The following is a 15,607-nucleotide window of genomic DNA, read 5'->3' as shown; positions in this document are numbered from 1 at the left end:
TACATACATACATACATACATACATACATACATACATGCATGCATGCATGCATGCATGCATGCATACATATATATATACATATATACAAAAATAAAATACAATGCTACCTGTAATGCGCATCCACTATACTAGCGTTGGCCAACCTTGCTCCACTGATCCCTGATCCACTGGGTGAGCAGACTTCTATTCGAACCCAGCAATAGCACACTTGATTATCAACTCATTAGATTTGATATGTTGAATCAGGTGTGTTATTGCTGGGCTGAAACAGAACCCTGCACACCCAGCAGACCTCTAGCAGGATTGCCCTGCTCCAATTCTAATAGGTTTATACATTGTGTGTGATTTTTAACTGTATTTTGTGTACAACATTTTCTAACATATAGGATATACCCTTAGTCTCTTGGGATATTCATTGGGACCTCTATTAATCTGCAAACATGCTTTCACAGCTTCCCATATCTGTGGAAAGAAACAGGCTTCAGAATACTCCAATTAGACAGCACTGAATATTATGTTGCTATTATCTCTCTCCTCAAAGTTGTCCTCTCTAGAGACTGGAACAGGGGAATATTTTCATAATGTCCTCCCACAAAATTACCTGCCCCATCCAGTAGCCTTTACTGACAACTGATTACATCAAGATAGAGGTCTAATAGGAATTTAGCTAGCTGATGACATTTGATTAACTTAGCTAAACAGTGTGCAAAGTTAGCTAGATGACAGCTCAGTCGAGTTAGCCTGCAAAGTGGCCTACTATAGCAGGCTAGCTAGCTAATAATACATTGTTTTTAACATTTAAAAAATGTATTTACTTACTTGAACAGGTTCTCCTCTTGCATGTTTTTTTGGTTCTTACAAAAACAAAATAATGGACAATCTTTACGATATTTTCGGTTGTAGCACGCTGCAGTCTAAGGCACTGCATCTCAGTGCTAGAGGCGTCACTACAGATCCTGGTTCGATCCCGGTTTAGAAGGTGCTAGGACGTTTGACTTTACCAGCGTAATCCACTCTCAATTTCAATATATATAAATCGCACACTGTCGGCCACACTTGATAACTTAAAAAATAGCACTTGAAACTAGCATAGGGAACAACTACCCAGACGGAAAACAGTGATGCACAGAACCCACAGCACCCCTTCTATGGGTGTGTGGGGGAGGGTTCTTGAAATCTAACATCCTATCAAAATCTTGCAGTTGAGGAATAACAGGGCATTATCTGTGTCATATTTTGATGCTTGTTAAATTGTTTAAAAAAAGAAATGCCAATAAATATATTGTACAAAAAAAAAACATCTTGCAGTTGGGTGCCAGCAAACAATTCAAACCGTTTTTGCAATACAAAATTCCAAGGGATGTATGACAATGCGAGACTAGGGTTGTAATAACAAAGGTAGTGTTTATGTATAAAATCATAGTCTTCTCTGTCTATATAAATGTGTTTTTATCTCTGTTAGCAGGGTAGGCGGGGTACAGACAGACCCCAGAGGACCCATGGGCTGGGCCCAGTGAAGGAACACGGGGTTCTGTTCCAGTGTAAACCTGAGAACTGGACCGACCAGAGGAAGCCTGCTCCCACCATGACCTACTGGGTGATAGGGTATGCAAAATACTAAATGGTTCCCTATGTAGTGCACTATTTAAAATGTGTGAGGAGTCAATACTGTCGTCTCTAAAGGCATCGTATTCTATATAGTGCACACTAGGACGCTCTGCTCATATGTAGTGTACAGTATATGGTGAATAGTGTACGTAAGAGAACAAAGTGTTTCTAGTCAATCTTAAATGGCACCCTATTCCCTATGTAGTGCCCAATTTAGAGACCGAGCCAATATACTATATGAGGAAACACTTTGTCTTCTCACGTACCCTATTCTCTATATGCTGTAGACTAGATTTGACCAGAGCGGCTCAGTGTACTATAGGGTGCCAATTAAGACTAAGCCAACTGTGTCTGTGCTTACATAGTGTGGCAGCCCACCCAACGCCACTGTATATGATTGAGTCTCCTATTATGATATTTATTTAGCCTCTGTTGCTATACAGGGTCAGTGTTATGAATTATGGCTTTGTGTGCGTTGGCAGCATTATGAGTGATGTCTGTAATGAATGTAGGGTTTGTAGTGTAGGGATGGTGGTCTGTCCTTGTAGATACGACTGATGGCACTTTGGTTCTGTCTCGGTCTGTTGATTTTGGATGCCCTCGTGTGTGTGTGTGTGTGTGTGTGTGTGTGTGTGTGTGTGTGTGACGACAGGTGGCCCTCGGGGAGTGGTCTGTCTGAGTGGTAAAGAAGGGAAGTAAAACTGTCTGGGTGGTAGAGTAAAGAAGAGAAGTAAAACTGTCTGGGTGGTAAAGAAGGGAAGTAAAACACTGGAGTTAACTTTGAGTGAGAGGCTTGGAGTAGCAGACCACCATGTAACAGGGTTTTAGGTTTCAGTGGCAGTTAGACACATACTGGGCAGAGAGATCTTCATTTATCAAGGTCGTCCTGTAATGCCTACTCTCCTGACCTCTCGGGCTTTTTGTTCAATTTTTTTAATCACTTCGCAATTATACGTCCTGCCTACCTATGCTCCTCTGCCTTGGGTGCGGCCCAATTATATCTCCTTTCTCCTGAAGTGTGCACTCGTTCACTATTCCCCACAAAATTAAAAGCATTGGATTGGTGGAGGCATGGGCTAGAGAGCGTTTCCATATACCAGTCAATTCCTTTAAAATCCATGAAGGGAAGTGAACAAGTGCACACTTCAGGAGAATGTAGATATTATTAGGATGCCCCAGAAACCCACTCTGCCATTTTCCTCCTCTTTCTCACTTTGAAGCTCTGTTGTCTCTCTGTGTTCCAGCCGGATGCTTCTAGAACCCGTCCCTCAGGAATTCTATGTGTGTTTTCATGACTCCGTGGCAGAGGTTCCCGTGGAGATGGCCTTCCGCCTATCTTTCGGCCTGGCCTTGTGACAAGCCGTCTGCCAACAGTCTCTTAATGAACTCTGATAACACTACTACCTACAGACAGCGGTGCACAACCCTGGGTTCTTTTCATTAGGCATCAAATGGGAGAAAACTGATAGAAACAGGGAGGGGCTACTTGAACTCCAATAAGAACCGCTTGTTTGTTTCCCGTCACAAAATATTTTATAACAGTACACCCTAATGAACACGACCCTAGTCTTCAACGTTTCATAGTCGACCTCAACTCCTGCTTACTGTCTGTCTGAGATATTGCGGGAACTAAGACTTGTCTTGTTCCAGACAGACATTGATCACCTGACAGCAGATAAAAGGAAAGACCAAGGTTGTTCTCTGTTAGACTTGGACCAGCTCCAGTGGAACAGCAGGGGACAACGCTGTGGAACATTCAGATAGAAATATATTAAATAGAAAAAACACGCCTCTGATATGTAGAATATTTTTGTAAGGAATCACGTCAGCTCTATTAATTGCATTTCTATCTGTAACGTCTCACTACACTTGCCTACTGAACGAAGCACTGGGTTTACTGGATGCAACAATTTTGTGTCCGAAATGGCACCCTACTCCATATTGAGTGCACAGCTTTTGAATCTGGTCAAAAGTAGTGCTCTATGTAGGGAATAGTGTGCCATGTAGGACACGCCTCTAAACTCAATAATACCTCAGAAAACAGGCTGCAGGGAAAGCATTTTGCTGCTGTTCTGACCGTAGAAATAGAATCTCATTCTAGTTCAGTGGTTCTGACATTGCTGTTCACTTAAAGGTGCTACACATAGGATTTTTACTTTTGCATTTTAATTTCTGAAAATGTCCATAATATATCTGCAGTAATAGTGGAATGACAGTGTTTCACAGTACTACTTACCCACCAGTGTTATGATTGGCTGTGATATTCGCCTATTGATTTTGACCCGCCAGAGCAGCATCTGACTTTGGCTGTGTTATCTAGTGGAAATCACTCTGTCATTTCCCGGTTGCAAAAATTCTACACTGTTCGCTCAATTTCAGTTAGTGTGAAAACAAGCACTGGATAGTGTAGGGAATCATTGTACAATCTAAATTGCTGTGAAATATCTTGCAATTCACCGAGCATAAGGCTGCATTCAAAACAAAACTCCCCCTCATCCCATTTCCCCATAACATGGCGGAGAATTGCACTTGAGCCTTTACTTTGGGGTTTGGTCCACCAGCTGAAATTGCAGTGCAAAAATCCTATGTGTAGCACCTTTTAAGTGTGCCTGACCAAATAATGTGACTGTTCTTGCTTGCTAGCCCCTCCACATTGGCATGGCAACCGCCTTTAAGTGGAGTTAAATTCCTATATGTTGTTGATTGTGGGGGGTTATTGTATTTAAGATGTACAGTATTTTGCATAGAATAATAATAATTTGTGATACAATTGCACCTTTGAGTCTGTTGATTAAAATACATGTTAACATGATGTCATACAGTGCTTTACAGCTTTACAGCTTCCTAAATGAATACAAAAGCATTCATGATATATTTACACAAATGAAAGTCCTTCATGATGAACAGGCAAAAGAGCACTGTAATTTTAGGAAAAAGCTGATTTACTTCAGCTGATTCATTTCACAAAACAAGGTTACCTTGTTAAATTCTTATACAATCTACATCACGTGGATTTCCACAAACAGAGGATCTAGAAATTAAATACAAACTGGCTAATGTGGCTGTAGCCTCCATTATTATGATGCATGTTATCAGGGCTAAATTTGACTGACTGACTGATGCATTGATTTGAACAACATTCATCTCTTTTGTAAGTACACATAATTATGTCATTAGTTTGCCACCAGAAATGCAGAGGAAATGACCAATTACTGGACATATCAAGACAAAAAAGAAAGCATTTTTATAATCTGCTAAATAAAAAATATCCACCTTGTCCTTTGATTTAGCCCTAGAGTCTGTACGGCCAGCAAGCCAAAATCTTCCAAAGAGGTCAAGTTCAAGTGGTGCTCTCCACAACAAGGACCAGATTCTTCTTGTAGCACTCCAGACTACAGAGCGGGATCCCCGTCTTGGAGCACGAGTACCTCTTCAGATTACTGCACCCGTTTACTCCGCACCCTACCGGTGCCGGTGGAGGGGGGCACGGAGGAGCAGGGGTGGGGGCTAGCACCCCCTTGGGAAAGGAAATCCCCATTCCCTGGGCCGAGTCGCAGTAGCGGACCATGGGACACTGGGCCTGCTTGGACTTGCGTTCCCTCATGCTCTTGATCTTGGCCTTCGAGGTCTTGGTGAGCCTCTCAATGGTCTGGTTCTTGTTCTCCTCTGCCTTCTTGGCAGCCTGCAGGCGCCTCTTGCGGGCACGCTCCTCCCTCTTCTGCATCATCTCAGCGGTCATCTCCTTCTCCTTGTAGCCCATGGGCAGCTCCAGGAGAGGCTGGTTCTGTTGCTTATGCAGGAGGGCTTTCTGTAAGACAGAAGCACACACACACACAGTCAGGCACAGTAGGATGTAGACCTAAATCTATAGGGTTAGGGCATTTCTGTAACCTTCTAAGTTTATAACCACTAGCAATTTCTCAGGTCATATCGTAACCTTAAATCACATGGTGGAGGGAAAACTCAGAACTCTACATGTCAGACTAGCCTAGGCCTGTCCGGACCCTGTTACCTGTCTGGCTGTGAGCAGTGACTCATCGACCTCCTTCTTCAGCTCTCCGTTGTCGTCCAGCTCTCCTTTCTCCAGGGCGTCCAGCCACTTCTCCTCCTCGTCCACCGGCCCCCCCAGTCCCCCCAGGGAGTCAGAGTCCATGTCTGGCAGAGGAGACGGGTCCAGGTTACTGTCCTCATCTAGAGACAATAAACAGACAAGTGCATGGTCAAGATATTAAAATGACATGGCTGCAATCCAAATTTTTACAAATTAATTAAAAATAAAACTGAAATGTCTTCAGTCAATAAGTATTCAACTCCTTTGTTAAAGCAAGCCTAAATAAGTAAAAATGTGCTTAAAAAGTATCACAATAAGTTGCATGGACTTATTGGACTGTGTGTGCAATAACAGTGTTTTAACATGATTTTTGAATGACTACCTCATCTCTGTACCCCACACATAGAATTATCTGTAAGGTCCCTCAGTCCAGCAGTGAATTTCAAACAGATTCAACCACAAAGACCAGGGAGGTTTTACAATGCCTCACTAAGAAGGGCACCCATTGGTAGATCGGTAAAAAAAAAAATCTAAGCAGACATTGAATATCCCTTTGAGCATGGCAAAGTTATTCATTATACTTTGGATGGTGTATCAATACACTAAGTCAATACAAATATACAGGTGTCCTTCCTAACTGAGTTGCCAGAAAGGAAGGAAACCGCTCAGGGATTTCACCTTGAGGCCAATGGTTAATTTAAAACAGTTACAGAGTTTAATGGCTGTGATAGGAGAAAACTGAGGCTGGATCAACAATGTTGTAATTACTCCACAATACTAACCTAATTGACAGAATGAAAAGAAGGAAGCCTGTACAGAATAAAGAATATTCCAAAACATGCATCTTGTTTGCAAAAAAAGTAACACTGAAAAAATGTGGCAAAGTAATTAACTTTTTGTCCTGAATGCAATATTATGTTTTTGGGCAAATACAATACAACAAATTACTGAGTACCACTCTCCATGTTTTCTAGCGTAGTGGTGGTTGCATCATGTTATGGATATGCTTGTAATCTCTAAGAACTGGGGAGTTTTTCAGGATTAAAAAAAAGAAATGGAATGGAGCTAAGCACAGACAAAATCCTAGAGGAAAACCTGGTTCAGTCTGCTTTCCTGCAGACACTGGGAGATTAATTCACCTTTCAGAAGGACAATAACCTAAAACACAAAATCTACACTGGAGTTGCTTACCAAGTAGACAGTGAATGTTCCTGAGTGGTCGAGTTACAGTTTAGACTTAAATCTGCTTGAAAATTTATGGCACGATTCAGTGGTTGTCTAGCAATGATCAACAACCAATTTGACCTTGAAGAATTCAGAAAATAACACAGGTGTCGAAAGCTCTTAGACACTTAACCAGAAAGACTCACAATAATCACTGCCAAATGTGTTTCTAACATTTATTGACTCAGGGGTATGAATACTTATGTTTCTTAAAACATGTTTTCACTTTGTCATTATTGTGTAGATGGGTGAGATTTTTTTAAATTTAATATATTTTGATACGGCTGTAACACAACAAAATGTGGAATAAGTCAAGTGGTATGAACTCTTTCTAAAGGCCCTGTGTGTAGTAAATCAATCAGTTTAAACAGGAAATGACTTTTATAATGATTGGACATGATGAGAGTAAGAGACAGACCTTGGCACTCACCAAGCCAGGCCCGGTACTGCTCGAGTGGGACGCCCTCAGAAGGCTCCTCATCGTCATCATCATCCGAGTCGTCATCATCGTCCACGATCATCAGAGGAGACGGGGAGCGGGCTACACCAGGGACCACACTGAATGTTGGCACACTGGTTCATTAAGAAAAAGGTGAGATAACGAGAATGGGGTTAGAATTTAAGGTCACGTGAACGCTGGACCTATATTTTGCATCAGAAGTCAATAGCAACTGATCAGGGCCAGGGTGAGTTTCTCCAAAATATAAAGAATATCTTTAGCACTAAGACCATGTTAAAACCATTGGTAGGCAATGGGCAAACCATGATCTTTATGTTTTCTGAGAAACTCACCCTTGTTAAGCTCAGTGGACTCTGTCACTCTTAAAATAGAAGCCAGCGAGGTCTCACCTTTTGGTCCCCAGCGTTTGGCCTCCCAGTTTGATCTTGAGTCGAAGCTGTGTGGGGGGCTTGAGTCGGAGCTGCGTGGGGGGCTTGAGTCGGAGCTGCGTGGGGGGCTTGAGTCGGAGCTGCGTGGGGGGCTTGATCAGGATGCCAGAAGATGACTCCAGGGCCTCGGAGTAGGAGCTGTGCCCGTCGTCACGGTGATGCTTCTTCTTGTGCTTCTTATGCTTCTTGTGTTTCCTCCTATGGAGGCTGTGTAACCCCAGGTGGTCTCCATCACCTGTATTCACAGATACCCAATAAAGATGTAGACAAAATAGATACAAAGACAATCAGGCCTATTTAGAGGTGTTGTTCATAGGTTGGTGGCATCTTAATCGGGGAGAACAGGCTCGAGGTAATGGCTCGAGCAGAAAAGGTGGAATGGTATCAAATACATCAAACACATGGTTTCACTCCATTCCAGCCATTATTATGAGCCCTCAGCAGCCTCCACTGGTGTTATAGGCTCGGTTGGTAGTGCAAGGCGCTTGCAACACCAAGGATCGTGCGTTTGATTTCTGCTGGGGCCACCCATCAAAAAAATGTATGCATGGTTGTCCACAACTTATGATGTAAAAAAAAAGAGTGCTCTGTTCTTTCGACCAGTCTGCTCAAAATTTTAAAACATGTCTTTTTTTCATACATAGACACACCCTATGTGTTTGAATAAATCAACTATATGCACTGAGCTTGTCTGATGCTTTAAGCGCAGTGTGTGATGAAATAACTAAGACACACAAATGACTCAAGGGAGAGTCCAATGGCCAAAAATACCTAATTTGTTTAGGAACATCATTCCCTATTCCCTCAACCCCTACTCTCTTTATGTAAAACATGTATGCACTGCATGAACTTGACTAATAGGGCCTGACCTATCTAATAGGGCCTATCATAATCACATTAATAAATTCGTTATAACCAACTCCAAACACCGTAACACACCACGGGTATCAAACAGGTGCTTTTAGATCACAATATTATTATTTTTTCTTACCATTTGGAACAGTGTAAATTACACTAAATAAAGTATAAATGTACCAGTCAATATCTATGAAGCATTTATTAAAGCAGACTATAAACAGTTACATGCATTTGTGAATTGCGGTTTATTTATTGTTTCGCTCCTTTTTTTATTTAATTTTAAAACTAAAATGCTAAATTGCATTTCAAAGCGTGAATGACTTGTATGATGACATGAGCGAACGATTCATTGATTGATACAGTAGCCTATTTATTGAAATAAGCCTAAGTAAGTTACAGTACTAAGACTAAAGAGGACAAGAAACCAACTAATGATAATGACATTACCTATTATAATGATGATCATAACAATAATTGTAATAGGATAAGAAGAAGAAGAAGATCAAGAAAAGGGAGGGCATAGGAGCGAGAGCTGCGTGCATATTATGTGAGACAAGCAGGTGCTGTTAGATTATAAAATTAGTTTTCTGCTCGTTTGGAACAGTGTAAACAACATGATATAAATGATAAGTAAAATCAGAGACCTCGACCGCAGAGTGAAGGAAAAGCAGTTCAACAAGTGCTCAGCATATGTGGGAACTCCTTCAAGACTGTTGGAAAAGCATTCCAGCTGACTACTTCATGAAGCTGGTTGAGAGAATGCGAAGCTGTCATCAAGGCAAAGGGTGGCTACTTTGAAGAATCTCAAATATAATATTTATTTTGATTTGTTTAACACTTTTTTGGTTACAACATGATTCCATGTTATTTCAAGTTTTGATGCCTTCACTATTATTCTATAATGTAGAAAATAATAAAAATAAAGAAAAACCCTGGAATGAGTAGTTGTGTCCAAACTTTTGACTGGTACTGTGGGTCATATAGGGAAAGGCGCCAATTCAACAGTGCACTGAACATTAAGTTTCAGAACCGCTGACAGCAAACGTGATGCAACGCAGGACAAAAGCGCATTTGTTACGCCATCATTCTTACATAATATAACAATTTACAATTTCAGTAGCACATGTCTAAAAGGCTCTACCTGGTCAGTCCAACATCTGCAGTGGCTGTACAGCATTTACTGCGATGCGGCCTCCGTAGAAGTCAGAGCAAATATACTTTTTGCACTTCGTGGAGCAGAGGTGTTGGGAAGGATGTTGTCAAGGAAGTGAGTTTGTGTTTATACAGGACCTCCTGACCCCACCTACCGTCAACCAATAATTTCAATGAGGAGCAATACGGAGCTCTCCACATGGTTACAACATATGAGAGGCACAGAGCAATGCAGTACAGAGCTTGATTTTACCTCTGCATGCCTCCGAGGGCTCCGCAATTGCGTCACACTCTCCAAACGAAGCCTCTGATCACATCACAGATCAAGCATGCATTGGCTTTAAAAGCCCCTGCATGGTCAATCCGAAATCTGCATTGGCCGTGCAACATTTACGGTGATATGGCCCCTGCAGAAGTCAGGACATTCATACTTCTTGCGCTTCGCGGAGCAGAACTGTTGTGAAGGAAGTGAATTTGTGTTTATACCTCCCCGTAATTGCGTCACACCATCAATATGGCGCCTCCGACCACATTTTCGGATCAAGCATAAATGTTCTCTTAGAGTGATGGACTGTGCCATCCCCATGACCTCCGCAATGGATTAGTCCACTGAGTTAGGTGTCTTGTGCACCATGGAGTTTATTTGAGAATGCTTGACTAAGGACATCTCAGTTTATTGACCAGTCGACTAAGCAGGGTCAGCCCTACCGCATGACTGTTAGTGGCTTTGGATAAAAGTGTCTGCTAAATGGCATATATTATTATAATAATAACATGTATGACTCAAAATAATGACAAGTGGCTTCTGGCTGTTCCTAATGGCTTCTTATGGCAAGTGAATATGATGGTGTCAAATCTTCAATTCACAAACATCCAACCAGGCATTTGTATCCAAATGATTACAGGTTAGATCAGTAACAGAGAGAGGGGGTGGGGACTAAAAGAAAAACAGCCATGCTTGCGTCATGGGAGCATAACATCAACAGTAAACATTTAAAAAACTCACCTAAAAGAAACCTTGGGTGGATCATGTCTTTCCTTTTCCCCATTAAAACGACTATGTAAATCAAAACAAGCAAAAGGTGTTCTGCAAGTTTACATCACAGCAAGGTCGCTGGCCTTGATCAAGCGATATGCGGAAAAGTCGTCTTATCAAACGCGATAGCTTCTCGACGCACGAGCAACCTACTCGAGAGTTTTCACACGATTTGATAGCCTGGCAAATTGAAAATCGTCTACTTTGCTAGCTAACGCAGTTGCAAGCACGTTTGATGTGACAAATAACAACTGACTAGCTAGATGGAATGATTAGCTATCTACTGTAGCTAACATTAGCCTTTAGATAAATTCGTTGCTCACAAATCAATGATTCACGATGCGGATGCAGCTGCTTTCCTTCGGTTAAGTTGCTAGTTATTTGTACAAACGGAACAGCAATGACTGAGTTATTATTTGAAAATACACAAGCCCGAGAAATCAAAACAAATATCTAGCTAGCTACGTGCTAGCAGCAATGGAATTATTTTCCTCGCGGGTTTCAATACGATTATTTACGTGTATTCGGGTACGCTGCCGCCACCCACCGGTGCGGCGGTGGAAGTACTGTCTCGCCTTGACTGTTACGTTGATCTGGTTCAGTATTAATAAGTTATCGGATATCATTTGTTACGATTTTATTATCAGGGATTCTTTAAAAAAAAATTGCATCATGCAGTTAGTTGATATACGTATAATTACTTGTACAGTAATCTCAAAATGATATACTTATTTTGACCCCTGGGTAATGTAGGGCTTGAAAGTAAACATTTTACTGTAAGATCTACACCTGTTGTCTTCGGGGCATGTGACAAATAACATTTGATTTGGTTTGACTTCAGTGGACTATTGCAGTGAAAACTACATTATCCAGTGGCCACTGTACGTTTAAGTGTCAAAGGTCAGTTATGAAACAAACGTGGTTGTATACATAAATCTGTTGTTCCTCTGCTCAAATGTATTCCTATTATATGATTTTTGTGCACTATATTTCAGGTTTAATCCGTGCATTGTTTTCTTTATTTTAAATTATATATATTTGTGTTGTTGGGAGGGTAGAGCCGCTTTAATATTGCAGATAGATTGCGGCTTCATATATATATTTTATATATATTTTCCTTTATTTATTTCCCCTAACCCTACCATCCCGCCACTAATTGGAGTAAACTAATAGTGAGCAACTCTTAGGCTTCTATTTCCAGCTTATACATATTATATACATTTTACGGACACAGAATATTTTAAAAAGTTATCTTTTGTTTGTTCTTAGTCCCATCCTTCAGCTCGACTCAACCCCGTCCATCTATCTCTGAACACCATCCAGTTTATATTTCTATTTGCCATATATTTTTCAACTGTCCTGTGATGTTTCACAAAAGTGCTGAACCTTTCTATTCTCATAGATTCTACATATTGTAAATTAAATATAAACATTTTTGCTAAGAGTTGTCTTATATTGTTGATCGATTGACTATGACTATTTAAATCACCCAGCAGTGCTATTTGCAGAGTTAGCTCCAAATAAATGTTGCAATTCTTCAGCCATTCCCGATCTTGCAACCAAAAACAAGCTACATATGGACAGTACCAAAACAAATGATCTAATGATTATGTCTCTTTGCAGCAAAATCTGCAGAGCTGGGATGGTTGTATCCCAATATATATATATATATATATAAAACATTCCTAAAACCCGGAAATAAGTTACCTCTGGTTCGTTCAGCCATTCCTATGTCAAGAATGAATGGGGAAGAAAACGGGTTTTGGGATAAATGCTGAAAATAAGGTCTGAGGTTAACACAGGTTTAGGAGATTTTATATGTTTTCTTCTATGAGATCATATCAGTCAGTTAACATGATCTTTATGCATTATGTGCTTTCTTTGTCTTTTTATTATTACATAAATTCTAGTGTCATTTGCTGATGAAGATTATCTCATCAGTGAAGGCTCATCAGAGGAGGAAGGGGAGGACCATGCTCCTCAGTGAATTTCATAAAAATTGAAACTGTCAAAGATTTTAAAAGTTATCCTTTTTCGATAAAACTATACTAAATATATTCACGTCACCAAATAACTGATTGAAACACACTATTTTGCAAAGAAGGTCAACAGCACTCTGTAGGGTAGCACCATGGTGTAGCCAGAGGACAGCTAGCTTCCATCCTCCTCTGGGTACATTGGCTTCCTTACAAAACCTAGGAGGCTCATGATTCTCACCCCCTTCCATAGACTTACATAGTAATTATGACAACTTCCGGAGGACGTCCTCAAGCCTGTCAGAGCTCTTGCAGCATGAACTGACATGTTGCCCACCCAATCAAGGGATCAGATAATTAATCTAGTACAGAAAGCATAAACTACAGCTAGCTAACACTGCGGTGTATAAAATGTGGTGAGTAGTTGACTCAAAGATGAACTATACTGACTATGAGGTTACTTGAGCTAATATGGTGACAACGATGTAAACTGTTTGTAGAGGTTTGGCTTGGAAAGGTTTTCTCGCCTGGTCACATGCAGCTGATTTGTTGTGCATTGAAGTCCACAAGCAGCATAAGATGAGGGACACAAACCAGCCTGCACATGTCCTCTATTATTATTGTTATTGTTCAGCGTTTGGTTATTTTGACCCTTGATTATTGTTGTTACTTGTTGTCCCGTTGACAACATTGATTTTTATAATTTTTCTAATGTTAATATTGCAAATCTCCAAAGTAAGCTTTTGCAATATTTACATTGTTACCTCATGCCATTAAAACAAATTGAATTGAAATGATTACAACATTGCTGTTATGAGAGTGAACTCTGTTTACCCATGATCGGGTGTATTCATTTTGCCGATTATGTTGAAAAACGTTTCTTAAACGGAAGCAAATGGAACAAAACGGAGATAAACATACCTGTTTGCAACTGTTGTACTAATGATTACACCCTATATCAGCTCGATGCAGGCAAGAGTGCCTTACATTTGTCTCTCGGCCTGTGTGCGCACCAACATTGTAAACTTTCATTCATAGGCTAGGTTGCAGCAACCTCATGGTGGATATAGGGAAAATTTGAGTATCATGTAGTACCCTAAACCTATCGCTGTTACATTGAACTGGGTGAATGGAATATGAATGAGAGTCATCCGATATGCTGTAATAGAAATAAAACCAGGCTCATGAAAAGAAAATGGTCCTCTAACTGTATCTCACAGAACAAAACTCTCCTCAGCCTGTGTTCACCACAGACCTTGTTTCTGGCGTTTATCGAAAACCCCTACAAAAACGCCATTCAATTTCCCATAGGCTTTGTCCAACCAACCATGGCAGAGTTAGTGCCTACAAAAATACTCCATTACTATTGCTCTCTATTCGTGCTGCCTTTATTGCAAGATAATCCACTCCAGTGCTGCTGTGACCAGGAGCAGGACAACATATTAACCTATTAACTACTTCGGAGTTTAGTTCACAACCTACTACTGTACTTGTCTTGCCAGTAACATACAAGGTACTTTATCAACGTGCCAAGTATATCACACTCAAACTAAACATAGTATAATATATCTCATCATTATACCATAATCACGTTTTTCTGAAGATGATTGACATGGGATGGGTGAACAGTATTTACTATGTCTTTATGTCTTGTTGTAACTTGACCCAACAATCAACATTAGTAGACAGCATGTAAATACCCTATCTGCCCATATGTCCCTACCTCTTCAAACAGTATCTTAGATAATTATCCTCCTCACGTCAACCTGTCCACCCCCCCTCCCAGCTACATTATTGAGGGAAAATGTACTTTCTATGCCTGTGATATGTGGTTGTCCCGCCTAGCTATCTTAAGATGAATGCACTAACTGTAAGTCGCTCTGGATAAGAGCTTCTGCTAAATGACTCAAATGTAAATGATGTCAAATGTGTCATCATGCAGCATGATGTCATGTGTTGCTGTTAACAATCATACACTGTCACATTGTATATCTCTATTCCTCAGGAATGTTGACATACCACAGGAAAGACTGCTCTGTCAGTGTTAATTGTTCGAAACCTACCTGTGTGTTGATTTTACAGGAGCCATGAACAACGCTCGGTTTTTGACAGCTGTAAGTGCAGCTCGGAAGCCCTCCATCATCCGAATGTTGAGTAAGTCATGGTTCTTTGTCAGTTTTCAGGTTTGATCCATAGTTCAATGTATTTCATTTTATTCAGTTCCTAAAGTGTTGGGGTAAAATAATTTGGTTCAGTGTAAGCCACAATACAATTTCATTATATGAGACTTGAGAAACCAACCTGTCTATCCCTCTTCCACCCCTAAGCTGAGCTCCAGCAGAGGTCTCCCCCTCCATGATCTCCCTGGCCGGAGGGGCTCCCAACACCTTCCCCTTCCAGTCCTGCTCCATCCAGGTGAAGAATGGGGACAGAATGGTGACACGATCACCTTCGACGAGACCATGATGAAGAGGGCTCTACAGTACACTGCCTCCAGCGGGGAACACTGGGTGTGTACTTAATAACACCCAATTCCCTATATGCTGCACTACTTTTGACCAGGATATTGTTTATTATGATTTATAAACTGGGTGGTTCGAGCTTTGAATGCTGTTTGGCTGAAAACTGTGGTATATTAGACCATATACCACGGGTATGACAAAACATTTATTTTTGATGCTCTTATTACGTTGGTAACCAGTTTATAATAGGAATAAGGCATCTCGGGGGTTTATACCTAAGAACAGCCCTTAAGCCCTTAGCCGTGGTATATTGGCCATATACCACACCCCCCTTAAGTATTTTAGCCCACG

General features: G+C 40.9%; 2 protein-coding genes across 6 annotated transcripts in view; one reads left to right on the top strand and one right to left on the bottom strand.

Annotated features, from left to right (window-relative positions):
• LOC135510465 (protein inturned-like) overlaps window positions 1–4,426 on the top strand; it is a 43,463-nt gene extending 39,037 nt beyond the window's left edge. For 2 of the 4 annotated variants that reach the window (XM_064931420.1, XM_064931418.1), the window contains exons 16-17: window positions 1,467–1,606; window positions 2,854–4,426. In XM_064931420.1, coding sequence (XP_064787492.1) covers window positions 1,467–1,606; window positions 2,854–2,965 — 252 coding nt within the window. In that variant the 3' untranslated portion in view covers window positions 2,966–4,426. Of the gene's footprint in view, window positions 1–1,463; window positions 1,607–2,853 lie in introns of all 4 variants that reach the window. The other 2 variants (XM_064931419.1, XM_064931417.1) reach the window with 1 other exon arrangement.
• Window positions 4,427–4,442: 16 nt separating this feature from the next.
• LOC135510466 (INO80 complex subunit B-like) lies at window positions 4,443–11,331 on the bottom strand. 2 transcript variants are annotated; one of them, XM_064931421.1, is made up of 5 exons: window positions 10,789–11,331; window positions 7,734–8,007; window positions 7,303–7,457; window positions 5,622–5,800; window positions 4,443–5,417 (listed from the first exon to the last, which is right to left on the bottom strand). In XM_064931421.1, exons 1-5 carry the CDS (start codon window positions 10,829–10,831, stop codon window positions 4,950–4,952), a joined length of 1,119 nt encoding a protein of 372 aa, XP_064787493.1. In that variant the 5' UTR covers window positions 10,832–11,331; the 3' UTR covers window positions 4,443–4,949. The 2 variants fall into 2 exon arrangements, with proteins under 2 accessions (XP_064787493.1, XP_064787494.1); XM_064931422.1 differs by having other exon boundaries at window positions 4,447–5,417; window positions 7,315–7,457.
• Window positions 11,332–15,607: the final 4,276 nt, after the last annotated feature.

Source organism: Oncorhynchus masou, chromosome 23 (genome assembly GCF_036934945.1).
Source record: "Oncorhynchus masou masou isolate Uvic2021 chromosome 23, UVic_Omas_1.1, whole genome shotgun sequence".
Taxonomy (NCBI): domain Eukaryota; kingdom Metazoa; phylum Chordata; class Actinopteri; order Salmoniformes; family Salmonidae; genus Oncorhynchus; species Oncorhynchus masou.
The sequence above is the reverse complement of the archived record's forward strand: the minus strand, read 5'-3'. Positions and strand labels throughout refer to the sequence as shown.